This window comes from Cygnus olor, chromosome 5 (genome assembly GCF_009769625.2).
Source record: "Cygnus olor isolate bCygOlo1 chromosome 5, bCygOlo1.pri.v2, whole genome shotgun sequence".
NCBI classification, from domain to species: Eukaryota; Metazoa; Chordata; class Aves; order Anseriformes; family Anatidae; genus Cygnus; species Cygnus olor.
Genome location: NC_049173.1, coordinates 26,730,900 through 26,743,692, shown reverse-complemented (window position 1 = coordinate 26,743,692; position 12,793 = coordinate 26,730,900). Strand labels below are relative to the sequence as shown.

General features: G+C 54.8%; 1 protein-coding gene across 12 annotated transcripts in view; it reads left to right on the top strand.

Moving 5' to 3' along the window:
• The window catches only part of LOC121070680 (USP6 N-terminal-like protein), an 80,833-nt gene extending 76,398 nt beyond the window's left edge, over nucleotides 1–4,435 (top strand). For all 12 annotated transcript variants that reach the window (XM_040558187.1, XM_040558188.1, XM_040558197.1 and 9 more), the window contains one exon: nucleotides 19–4,435. In XM_040558187.1, coding sequence (XP_040414121.1) covers nucleotides 19–1,334 — 1,316 coding nt within the window. In that variant the 3' untranslated portion in view covers nucleotides 1,335–4,435. The remainder of the gene's footprint in view (nucleotides 1–18) is intronic.
• The last annotated feature ends 8,358 nt before the right edge of the window (nucleotides 4,436–12,793 follow it).

The following is a 12,793-nucleotide window of genomic DNA, read 5'->3' as shown; positions in this document are numbered from 1 at the left end:
CCCCTCCCTCCAACGCAGCGAAGCCCGAGGAGTTCCCACGCAAACCCCTGGGCCTGGAGCTCTCCCTCAACCCGGTGGCCGTGAAGGCCAACGCGGCGGCCAACGGCCAGAACGGGCTGCTGGGCGAGCGGCCTCCGGACAGGGACGCCACGCAGCCTCCACCCCACAGAGGGCCTCCGGGAGGGACAGCCACCAGCACCGCAGTGGCCGCCAGGACTCCCGAGCAGCTGGGCAGCGACGCCACTGAAGCGGCCGACGGACGCTTGCATCCCCCCCGGCGCGATGGCGAGGTGGAGGCTCCGGAGGCCGTGCAGCAGCAGCCTCCTCCGCCAAGAGGCGAGGCTCCGGCTTTCCCCACCGGCCAGGAGGCCGCTGCGGTGAGCGGAGAGCCTGCCTCGCACGGCAACCCCCGGAGACCTCGGGGGGAGCACGAGGAGAGCCCCGTGCTGCTCGCCGCCGGCCGCACGAGCAGAGCTGCCTCACCGGCACGGCCTGGAGGCCCGCAGCCTCTGCCCCAGCGCGAGTCGCCCAGCCCTGCTCCCTCCCCGCACGGCTCCGTGGACTCGCTGCACGACCCCAGCACCTCATCCGGGACTGCGCCAGCTGGGGAGGCTTTGGCACCCGAGCAGCTTTCCAACGCAGACAGTTCGCCGAGGCGGCCGAATCCTGCTGCGGGTGGTCTGCCAGAGGTAGAGCAGGCGTCTTCCCCGCGCGGGGAGGAAGAGGAGGCAGTGGATGCCCTCCCTCCTCCTCTGCCGGCTCAGCACGAGGACTTCCCCAAGGCTGAGCAGTGCAGAGCGGTGCCGCTGACCCAGACAGACTCGAGGAGCTCGGTACCCAAGTCTGCGTCCACGGGCGAGCTCGCCAGCCTGCAGCAGGGCGCGGGCGCAGCGGAAGGACTGGGCTCGGCCGCACACCCCCCGCACAGGCAGTCGGGCGGCAGCGTGCCCCTCTTGGCGGAGACCCCGGGGCGCCCCTTCCAGCGGGGAACCGAGGGGAACAGCCCCTATGCCGTCGTAAAAACCACCACTCCCCTGCACGTGGCCCACGCCACGGAGCAAGACTTGTTGAACAGAAAGCAGGTGGCGCTGCCCTTGCCCGAGGCCGGCCGGCCCCTGGCTGCCACCTCCCAGCTGCCTCCTGCCGCCTCCGCCCCGGCGGCAGCGGCTGCCCAGGAGGGCGCCCAGAAACCGTTCAATGCACTGAAAGCGCTGCGGCCGCCCCTCAGCCCCAAACCAAAATTATCCCTGCAGGTTGCCAAATCCCTCTCCGAGAACAGCTTCGGCTCAGCCTCTCCTCCCCCCACAAAGCTGCCCAAATCGGTGACGTTTTAGCGGGGCGCGCGGGGAGGTGAGGGAGAGGGGCTGGAGCGGCACTGGTCCCGCGATGCCCTCGGCATTGCCCGTGGAGCCGTGCTTCGGTACGAGAGCCCGGGGCAGCCGGAGCTCCAGGAGCCGCCAACAAACTCCGTCTTGGTTTGCACCCGTGGTTTCTTTCCTATGGACAGAAGTGCTTTAATTTCGGGTCGCTCGATGGAACTTGCCAAGCCCCGGGACGCGCAGGGAGGTGAACTCGTGGGCTTTGTTACTCTCCTGCTTGTCTCCTGAGCTCTAGTGGTGGGTCTGTGGACACAAGGCAGCGGAGTCCGAAATATTTAGCAAGAGAGGCTTTCCTCCCAACTGCCCCATCCGTCTGGCCAACGGCGTTTCTATTCCTGTAGCAATAGACCTTCATTTCTTTTTCCAGACCCGCGGGAGGCAGCAGCCCTCGGGATGGGGCCGCGGCACGCCTGCTCAGCAGTCTATGCAATTCCCTGCCACTCCTGGCGAGGGTCCCTTTCCGCCTCCCCCCACTGATGTTCTCCTGGAGGGGAGGCGTCAGCAGCCGGGGCAGGTGAGCCCCTGGGCCTGGGGGGGCTCCGAGCGGTGCCCCCGGCAGCGGTTCAAGTTCTTGAGGGGGCAAGGACAGCGGGGAAGGTTGAGCCGGGCGTGCTGGGAGGCTGCAGAGTGGCCTTTCCCTCGGGGGTGCGGGGCAGCGAGCAGGCTTGCTGCCTCAAACCAGCTGAAGGGGCAAAGGGTCTGCTGCTGCCCTGCTGAACCTGGCGAGCTGCTGGAGGTGTGCGCTGGTAGCTAGTCCCAGTGCCCGAGCTGGAGCCTGCTGCTGCTCTGAGCAGGTGAAGTTTCAGGGTGGAAATGCTGTAGAAGTTAGGACAGGTGAGCGCGTCGCCCAGAAACCTTGGGTCAGCCCTTCTGGTTTAGCCTAGCCAGAAACTGCTGCCTGAGGAAGGAAAACCTGGGCACGGAGGGGGTGAGATGATGCTCCAGAGTTCCCACTTGCTCTTCACGCAGGGGGAAGGCCTGGTGGCCTGTCCATCTCCTCCCCTTCCCCGTGACCACTCGGGATCCAAGCCGATCCTTGCCTCCAGCTCCTCTTTCCCAGCAGCTCTTCCCAGCCCAGGGGGCTGTGGGTGCTCACCCTACAAAGGAACGGGGCCGAACTCGTGTTTGCAGCCCTCGGCAGCTGCCTCACCACTCCAGGCAAGGAGGAGGCTTGAGGAAGGCAGCAGGCAGTGAACTCGAGTCCAAACGTGCTGTATTTTTTGCTGCTTTCCTAAGGGGGTGGCTGCAGATGCCACCTTTTGGACAGCAGGTGGGACCGCTGGCCTGCAAACCCGGGCACGAGCTCCCTCAAAGTCTCAGCAGACCTCGCAGACTGGTTTTCATCCTTTAGGCTGCTTCAGGAACGTAGCCTGAGCCAAAGCCTGCCTGGAAGCCTAGCAGAAAGCACCCCCTGAATACCTTTGGGGGCGGTTATCAGGTTTGTGTGTGTGTGTGTGCGCGCGCGTGTGTTTGTGCTAGCAGGTAGGAGCAGGTGCTCCCCGGCTGTGGATGTGGTCAGCCAGGCCACAGCGCCCACAACTCCTCCTGAACCCCCTGCTCTGTCGGGGACCCCATCTTCTGCCTCGGCTGAGTCTCCAAACCCGCCTGCCCTCCCTCTGGGGGGGGGCAGGATGAGCCTGGCGCTACCTCGCGGGGGTGCTGGGAGAGGGGTTAGCTCTTCAGCTGATGTTTGGGAGGCGCTTTGAAGAGAAGTGCTGTGCCAGTGCTCCGTGTTGGGCTTTTGAGACACCACGGGTCATTTTTAGGGTAAAGGTGCTCAAACTGGTTTTAAGTTAGAGTATGTTCTTCAGTAACTGTGCAGCAGTGAAACCCAGTCGTGTGTTACAATACCTGGGCAGTATTTCAGGACAGGAACCCATTGCCTTTTGCTAGGAGCCGTACCCCGCTGGCCTCTGCAGCCCCAAGGGAAGCGAGGAGAAGCAGCCGAGGGCTGCCCCAGCTTGCTTTCTGTCCTCAGAGCACGCTGAGGTGAGCTTATGTGCAGGTAAGGCCTGAGCCCCTCGTTTCTGACAGCCCTCGCCCGTCGGTGTGCGTGCCCCGGTGCACGTCTGCGACCTTTTGCAGTATTCGCGTTGAAAAGCTGATTTTAGGGAGCTGGCGCTGCACAGTGCCACCGCACAAGCTACCAAGCACTGGGGTTTCCCTGCCCTCCGAGCCCCCCGGCTGTAACAGAGCCTTGCAGCAGGTTCTCCAGACATCCCCAAGCCGGGGGCAGCCACCAGCGGGGTTCGGGGACCTTTGGGCCAGGCTCGCTGCTCCCACCGGTGCCCCCTCCACCAGGAAGGCAGGATGGGGTAGGGGGCAAGCAGCGGCCGTCCCCACAACGTCCCCTGCTGGGCTCAGCCTGGCTCACTTGACCCTGCCACCACCGAGGCAACTCTTCCCCAGCCTGCACCCCTGTCTGAGGAGCACCTTCAGCAGGCAGGCAGCTTAGCAGCTTTTCTGCCTCTTGTTGCAGATGTGGCAGGTCTGCTCCCTGCTGTGACCTGTCTTAGGGCACCTGCTGCTCCTAAAAGGGCGCTGTTTTACAAGGCCACCTCCTTTTCTCTCCAATTCCTCCTCAGGCAGCCGGAAAGAGCTCAGCAGCAGCAGTGGCAACGCTTTGCCCCTGCCCCCGGCTCCCAAACCAGCCTCAAGCCCCTAGCGAAGCCAGTGGGACCGCGAGCAAACTCAGGAAAGGGCTCCCAGCTCCGTGCCCTGCCAGCCCCGGGATGGCTTCCACCGCCTGGCGGCCAGGCCAAGCCCCGGGGGCTGCGTTTTGTTCCCTAACTGAGCACTTTGAGCAGCAGCACCCAGGGCTGGGCACGGGCCCCGTCCTTCCACGGCAGCTGGAGGCCGGTGGGGGTCTCCTGCGTGCACTTTGCTAGCCCTGCGACCATCGGCTTTTATTTGAATTGCTATTCTTGTTTACAGCGTGGAACGCTTCCTCCTCCGTGACTCCTTCTAATGTATTATAATTATTACTGAAAAACTATTTTTATGTCTGTGCTTTTTTTTTCTTTTTTTTTTTTTGTAAGGAAGTTTTTTTTGGGGGGGGGGGGGGGGAGTCAATCATTCCTTTCTACTCTGATCCCAACAGACTGTACATAGTATTCAATGCTGTGTTTTACATGGTTGTAATGACGATGGTTAAAGAAGTTTAGCATAAAACCTGGCTCTCTGCGACCTTTCTTGCGGCAGCGAAGCCCCGGCTGGCTTTCAGCTCGGTCCTGTCCTGCGGCGCGAGCCAGATGCCGGCTGGGAGGGCCAGGCTGGCACGCGGCAGCACTGGGATGGAAAACCGCTCAGGTTTTGGGTCGGGCTCGGTGTTTCCCTGACGTGAGCACAAGTGGGAGCTTCCGTGCGCGCAGATGGCGGAGACATTTGGCTGGAGCAGATGTCCTGGCTGACAGCAGCGTGGTGAAAGCATCCTGGCTTGTTCTGGCCTTGTGCCTCTCTCCTGAGTCAACAGCCCCAGGGCCTGAGCAAAGCATTACCAGCAGCGGAGGCCAGAAAACCGCTCTTTTCTATGTAAAGCCTTCCTGTCCCGGCTCGCTGAGCTGACAGGGAGCGCGTCCTGCTTCCAGCCCCTGGCACTGCCCCGCCGCTGGCGGCCAGGAGCCCTGCCCCGGCTCCGTTTCAGCACGGTCAGTGCCAGCCCCGGGGCCGGGAGGGTTTGCCTGGACGCGCTGCAGCTGCCTCCTGCGTCAGGGCTGAGTCACGCTCCTGGCGCTCACGGGGCCGTGAGGTGGTGCCCTCGCAGCTCAGCACCCCATGGGGGAAGCTGCGGGGGGCTGGCACCGCTCGCGCACCCCACCCCCTTCAGGTCCTGCGCTTCCTGCGCTCAGATACCCACGGCGCTTTGTGGTTTGGGGGTGTCAAGGTCGTGCAGCAAAGGGTTGTGGGTTTTTTTTGGGGCTTTGCTGCCCAAAGAGGAGGCCGCTGGGGCTAAGAAACACCCGGAGAGACCAGGCCTGATTGGAAGGACTGCAGTTTTTTCTTCCCTTTTTTTTTTTTTTTTTGGCCTTCGTTTTGCTGGCATGGAGCAGGGTGAGGTGGCCTGGCTGCTCAGCACCTCATCGCCTGCCCCTTGCGGTCCTCCAGACAAGCCACGCTCTGTGCCTCCAGCGCCAGGTCCTGCCTGAGGATGGCAAAGGGGAAGGGAAAAGCACCAGCAAAGCAACATCGCCTAGGAGCTGCAAGCCGTTTTTGTCAGGTGACTCAGCTGTGATCCCCCTGGAAACCCAGCCCTTCGGCATCTGATATCGGGGGAGATGAAGCAAGCTGCTCCACTCCCCAGCAGAAGTGACACTGAAGTACTGCTCGGGACGGAAAGGTCTGCAGCAGGGGGTGCAGCCCAGCAGGGAAAGGTCTTCTGCTCCTCCTGACCCAGCCGAGCTGCAAGCGGGGAGGTGAGGCCAGCATTTAGCCTGGCCAAAAGGGTTGCTCTGGAAACCTCAGCATTTCAGCTGCCCCCTCACCTGCCAGGCCTCCCTTCAGCACCAAGGTGTTGCTGCCAGCTCCTGCAAACCTCAGCTGAACCCAGACCCCGTTAAAGCCTTCAGCAAGCACTGTGAACCCACCTGGTTTGGAGTTACCGCTTCCGTTGGCTTAGGAAAACGCTTCTGTTGCAGCCTTCACAGACCAAAAGGCACAAGACCTGCTCCAGCACCTAATCAGCATCATTAAGGATTTGTAGGCAATTACGTTGGTTGACTCAGCTGCGACCTTGGTGGAACCCCCAGCCTTCCCATAACAGGGTGTGGGTTATGGACGATGTGGGAGAGGTTTATACATCAGTCCCGAGACACCCAAACCTGGCCAGACCAAACCAGAACTCCTCAGCTGTTCCATCATACGAGCCCAGGTTCAAAGCAGGCACTCCTCCAGCCCGGGAGGTGCAGCCTCACCAGACAACCAGCACCAAGCTGCCTGCAGCCGTCTCAGCTGCTTGCCCTGGGACCTCGGCAGCTCCCAAGGTGCGTACCTGAGGCATCCAGCCACACGGGCTGCGGCTACAAATCCCTGACCGGTACCTGGCAGCCAGCAGAGTTCTGAAAAAGCAAGGATTGGAGAAGGGGTATTTTATGACTTTACAGAAATTGCTGAGAAATAAATGAGTTTACCAGAACCAGAGAGCATTTCTCAGCTTGGAGGTAAACAGACGGGGCCTTCCCGTTTTCAGCAGAATGAGGGACTGCCTGTGATGGCAGCCGTCAGAGAAGGAAGTTGTGGTAGAGCCCAGTGGTGACCTTGAGGCCACAGAAATGGCCAATATCCAGCCAAGAGCAATAATGACCAAGCAAAATGTGTTGCTGGAGCACGGTCAGACAAAGCTGCTGCTCATCTGGTTCCCCACCCGGGCATCTGGCTGCCCTCAGGAAGCACCGAGTTTCACTACCCTTGTGCCACGCGACCTGCATCCCACCGGGCACCACCGAAATAGCCCTATGATTCAGAGAGGCCAGCAGCAGCACTAAAAGCTTTGTGAATGACACCCTGTGCTGAGCACGTGCCCCTGGGGAGCTCCTCCAAGTCTCCCCTCTCCCTCTGCGGATGGAAGCAGTGACTCACGGTACAGCATTCATTTGGATTCAGCTCCTGGATGCTCATTAGCGTTGAGTGATCATAATGAACTAAGTTGCCTGGTGCATTCAAGCTCTCTTAAAGCACAGCCCATTGCTTTCACATCCTCTACATCCTCTCTGCTCTTCTGTCAGTACCTCTAAACCGAGCATTTTTATTTCAGCCTGATTTCCTGCGGAGGCAAGGCCAGCACCTTGCCTCTGTGGTCATCCCCTCCCTCACCTGGGCAGGTCCTTGGCCTGATAACTTTTTAACTTGTTAGCTTATTTGAATTAAACCTGGCAGAAGGATAGAGGTCACAAAAGTAATTAAGATCCTTAATTAAGTAATTAAGTTTCATAAAATAATTCATTTGCGTTACAAGAAAGCTGGGCTCTGCAACTACAGGTTCACCTCAGACACCTGTTGAGTTCTGCTGTGAGACGTCAGATCTTTTGGGGTGTCGCTGAATTACCTTCAGGAAGGGGACTGAAAAGGGAAAGCAGAGGAACATGTGTAGGTGTACGCTGAAGTAACAAAGTCTTAATACTGTTCAGTTAGAAAAATCAGTCAGTCAAGAGAGAAATCCATAGGAAACTGCATTTTATGAGTTCTGTTGCTCACAGCCCTTCTTTTTTTCCTTTGCTCTCCTGCGTACCTCTGGAAAACGTCCAGTTTCCCTCCAACAATTCCCTGTTTTCAGTGGGAGAACAAAGAATGCAGAATAAAATCTAAGTTCTTGTAATAAAAGTGAAGATTACAGAAAAAACCCAGCAAAAGGCTAACACTCAGATTTTGTGTGTTTCCTTACATTGCAGATGCCTTTCTTTTGAAAAATTATTCAGCACATTACATTTACTTGGCTGTAATTGGAAGATGCCAGCATGGTTTTGCTGTGAGTTAGTGAGATTTACAGGCCCATGTGCACTGATTCCTTAGAGTTGTGGGCTGCGGACCGGGAGCCTCGGGTCCGCCAAATTTCCCTCCAAGGCAAGCTGGCAATTCGTGGCAGGTGACGTCTGCTGGTGGGAGCACCCCGTCCACCCGGGGGACTGGAGTCACCGCAGGGCTCCGCAAGCACTCGGGCTCAGCACCGTGTGCAGGGCTGGGGGACAGAGGGTCCCATTTTGGGGCCCTGGCAGCCACCCACAGCGGAAGCAGCAGATGCTCAGGATGCTCAGGGAGGCAGCAGCTCGCTGCTCGGGGCAGCGGGGAATTCCCCGTGTCTCTGGGTAAACAGAATCAAAAAAAAAAAGTCTCTGAAAGTCTAACATGGAGGGAAATTTTGCTCAGTGCTATTAATGAACACAGAAGATAAAAAAATGACTCAGGTAATTAGCATGTGTTCTGTGTTCACAAAGGTTTACACATTTACAGCACTAGGAGGAGCCACTGTTGTGTACCCTGCTAACCTTCATAAATCCCCTTATGGCTTTCAAATAGCGTTTTCCCCAGGAGCAATTTCTTCCTGCATCTCTTCTCCTGCTGCCTCTTGCTCACAGCTGAGATAAATGTACAGCATAACCCCAGGTAAAGAAGGATTTGTAAGATCAGCCACTGGCTGTGTATCAGTTACTCAGCCCAGACACTGTTACCATTTTTTTTTGCAGAAAACTTTTGTTTCCATGGTATAGATTGTTTTTTTCACTTCTACTTGTAGCATTTTTATTCCAAGGCCTCAAAGCTCGTTATGAAGATTATTAATGAAGCCTCCCCTCCCTGGGTGCCCGAGGTCACACAGGAAGCCTGTGGCAAGCTCCGGCACAGGGCAGGGAGGCTTGGGTCCCGTGCCACGCTGTACGCCCCAGAGCATCCTTCCCCCTGGGGGAGGAAATGCAGGTCATTCACAGCAATCATCTTCTTGAAACCTCTGTTTCACACAAGCAGCAAAGTCAGACTTTCCTTCTCAATAAGCATCCTCCGACAACAGCAGGTCTGAGGAGTTTGATGCAGGTTGTTACCTCCAGCCACCCACGTGCTAGAGCCATGTATCTGGATGCGCAGTGAAGCAGAGCCCCGGCTATGCAGCAGACACGGATGTGATGTGCTAAATCCTGCCTAAGGGGAGGAAATGTGAAAAGCAGCATCATTTTCTGGACGGTGCGGTAGCTGCTGTGCTTCACAGAATAATGCTTGTTGCAGTGAAATGGCAAGAGGGGAGCCAACGTGACCTTTAGAAAACCAGGTGTATGGCTCTGACCTATGCACTCGTAAGTGGGTTAGAGAAAAGCTGCCAGCCTGCTTTGCAAGAATAGACTGTAATGCAACACAAAATATAGATTTCATTATTTAATTATTCTGATCAAATAAAAGTCCAGGATTTTTCTCCAAGCAGCCAAGAAGCAATGGCACGATGTGCTAGATGTGTCAGTCAGCTGGAAAACCTCATCTGGATAATCCATTCCTTTTGTGTTCTTCTTTCACATACACAACTTCTTCCTACACAGTGAGCTCGTGGCACAGGCACCTAAAAAGTGCAAATCTCTCAAACTAAAAGTGTGCCAGCTGTGAAAACTGTAGGAGGAGAAAAACAAACTGTGTTCTGGTACTGCCAGCTTGTTTTTGGCTGAAGAACGCCGCTTCTGGTCTGAAGCACATTGCTCTCCCCGTTCGTGCCGGCAGCGGAGGTATCGCTGCCCAGAGAAGTGCACAGGGTGGGAAGCGGTGCCTGGGATCTGCTGTTTAAGCACGGCCCCCAGCCCACAGCATCCACTCACAGCTGCAGAGGAACCCAGCAGCCCTTCCTGTCACAATTCAAGGACACGCACACAAGGAGCACAGAGGAGATGCCATTAATAGTTCTGCTGCTTTCTGTCAGGATTTTCCAGTGGAGCTATAAAACTGGGATGCCTAAGGCTAGCGGGGACGTTAATCAACGCGACGGTCCCAGGAGATGCTTCTTCAATAGCAATTTCACCCTTCGCTAACCTCTTCAGGTTGGTGGCTAAAATTCCCTTGCCTTTGCCACCTGAAGAAAGTTGTTACAACAGTAGCTGTTCAGCAGCCCTCCGCTGTACACCTTGCTCGAGCCAGGTGTCTCCTGCCACTGTAAGCTCCGTTTGCTAAGCACATTCCTCATCAATGTTCAGCAAGTGCCACTCTTCCTCCTCCTGTGTTACACAAACTCAGCAATAGCCCTTACACTGCCAGTCTCGAAGCCCTGTTTCTCCCTCCAAGTTCAGGAAATCAAATCCTCCTGCCTCTTACACCAGGATAGCTGTGGATTTGCCACAGCACAGAAGCCGATTTTTTTTTCCTTAAAAATCAGATCAGAAATTTAAAAAAAAAAACAAAACAAAACTGTTTTTTGTTACTACTGTGGCTCAACAAATGCTTCTTTGCTCACGTGTAGTGCACAGAATTTGGTATGTAAATGTAGCAGAGCTTATACAAAGAAGCAGCCAGTTGCATCACCAAAATAAAAATCCACATCTACAACTTTCCTAACAGGGGTTCCATCTCGTTCAGGTTTCTGCGGACTCGTTCAGCGGCAGAGCAGTGACTCCTCTTGGTGGAGGAGAGGAGGTGGTAATTTCCTGAGCCGCTCCAGCCTGGTTCTCAGGAGGGGACCGCCAACAGCTGGGATGCGGTCAGGCAGCTCAGCACATTATGCACGTTAAGCTGGTGCAACTCCAGGATGAGGTTGCAACGATTTGAGGAATCTTTTTCCCTTCTGAATAGAGCCTTCAAGACGTTTGAGCTGCCTGGCATAAGGAACACAGTGATTCAGCTTTGTTCTCCTCTTTAAAGATGTGTCCAAAACACTGGACCCCAGAGACCACAGGGGGCTGCAGGTGGGACACGGGATCCTGTTCCCAGCGGCTGGACAAGTGCAAAGCAGCCTGCACACAGAGGACAGGCACTAATCCCAAGTCTTGCAGCCTTGGCCTCATTCTGCTACTGACCTGTTATGCTACTGCCAGGAAGACACCTCATCTCTGCGTGCTTCCCTTCCTGCGGCGGTTAGGTCATCGCCTTGGGATAAGGCCCTTGGAAAACGGTCTGCTCCTAATCCTCATCAGTAGCACTTCCAGGACACCGTAGGTCTGATTTAAGGAGGCATCTTTGCAACACGAAATTTTTCACCAAAGGAAAGGATCAAATCCTGTCCAGGAGATGAGGAACCATCACAAAAGTGCCAAGACGGGAGATTAATTCACATGGCCTGTTTAGATTGGAAGTCACAAAGGTCAGCCAAAAAGGAGGACAGACACTTTTGCTTCTGAAGTTTTGAATTGTTGAAATTTTCTCCAGAAGGACCTAGAACTCGGTTTGCAGCATTGCCTCCAGATGTAAGGAAATTCTGTGTGGTGAAGGCTGAACCCATGGACTGCTTCTTAGAAACCTCTTTGAGACAAAGATGGACAAACAATGGAAAAAAAAAAAAAAGATGGATAAATATGGAAAAAAAAAAGATGGACAAGGTATGGAAACAAAAGATGCACAAGCCAAACCTACTCATGTGTCTGTCCCAAGCACTGCAAGCCCCTCACAAAGTATGCTGCTTAAAAGCAGTCTATTTGCATTTGAAAACCAGGAAGCTTTTGTTTTTCAGAGAGCAATCTAAAAATAGAGCATTAACTAAGCCTAACATGCTAAATACATGAGTTGAGATCACTTGCTGGTGGTTGAGAATGGGCTTTAGGATGGCTGGGGCAGAGGAGTATTTATAACTGCTGCTGGATCGCAGGACCTGTCGGTCACTGTGAGTGTCCTCCAGGGACAGCGGGACGCTCCGGGCTGCCAGCACCGCCAAGCCCAGCATGTGACTCTGATGGTGGGATCTAGGCGGGAATGCTCACCGAAGGGAACTGTGAATTCCTGATCCCACAGGCAAAGTTGCACACTGCCCAGAAGCACATTCAAAGCCATGATCCAAAACCAAGATGTTTCAGCATCCTGGATTGCATTTCCAGCATGTCACAGGAGCCAAGCCACAGTACAACCGGTCTCTTACAAGTCCTTTCCTCTCCAGACTAATTTGATCTGTAAGGTACCTAGACAAGAAGAGTAGAAAGGCACATTGATTATTGTATGTGCTCTTATGGGACTCCATCTCGGGAATGGTTATATAAAGCCTAAATGAACTGGTAAACAAAGAATAACAAACCAACAAAACTAAAGATCGTTTGTGTGAATATCAAGACAACTTTGCTGCAAATCACAAGGGAAACGATACCTCCAGCACCCTATTTCCAGCTCCCTCTCATGGTATGGGCTGTACCCAGTGCCAGAATACCAGCACCATGTACTGGGACCACCGGGCAATTAAAGGTGCTGCTAGCGCCTAAATAATAATAATACAGTTAATATAAATAATACACCTAAATAATAATAATAATACAGTTTCAGCAATTTTCCAGAAAAGAAGTACTAGAAAGCTAGAATGATATGTTGTGGCAGAGAAACAAGCCCAAAGTCAGCATTCGGGTACTTTCTGGTAAATATATGCAGTTTGTGGACTTCTGCCCCTGAAAGCATTTCGGGTGTAGTTTACATTGCTGCTTAGCACTTTGTTGCCCAGAGAGGTGTGGAGTCTCCTTCTCTGGAGATATTCAAAACCCACCTGGATGCCATCCTGCACAATGTATCCTAGGTGATCCTGCTCAGCAGGGGGATTGGACTGGGTGATCTTCAGAGGTCCCTTCCAACCTCAGCCATTCAGTGATTCTGTGATGTACTCCAAGTAACAAAAAGCATTGGTTTGGAAAAAGCGTCCATTTGCCAGAATGCAGCTGTGATTATCTGTCAGCACGTACATGTCCAAGACCAAAGTGCTTCAACCCCAGCAGATCAGATTGGTCTGATTATTTAAAAAAATAAATAAAAAGCTTAAATGCAGCTACAGC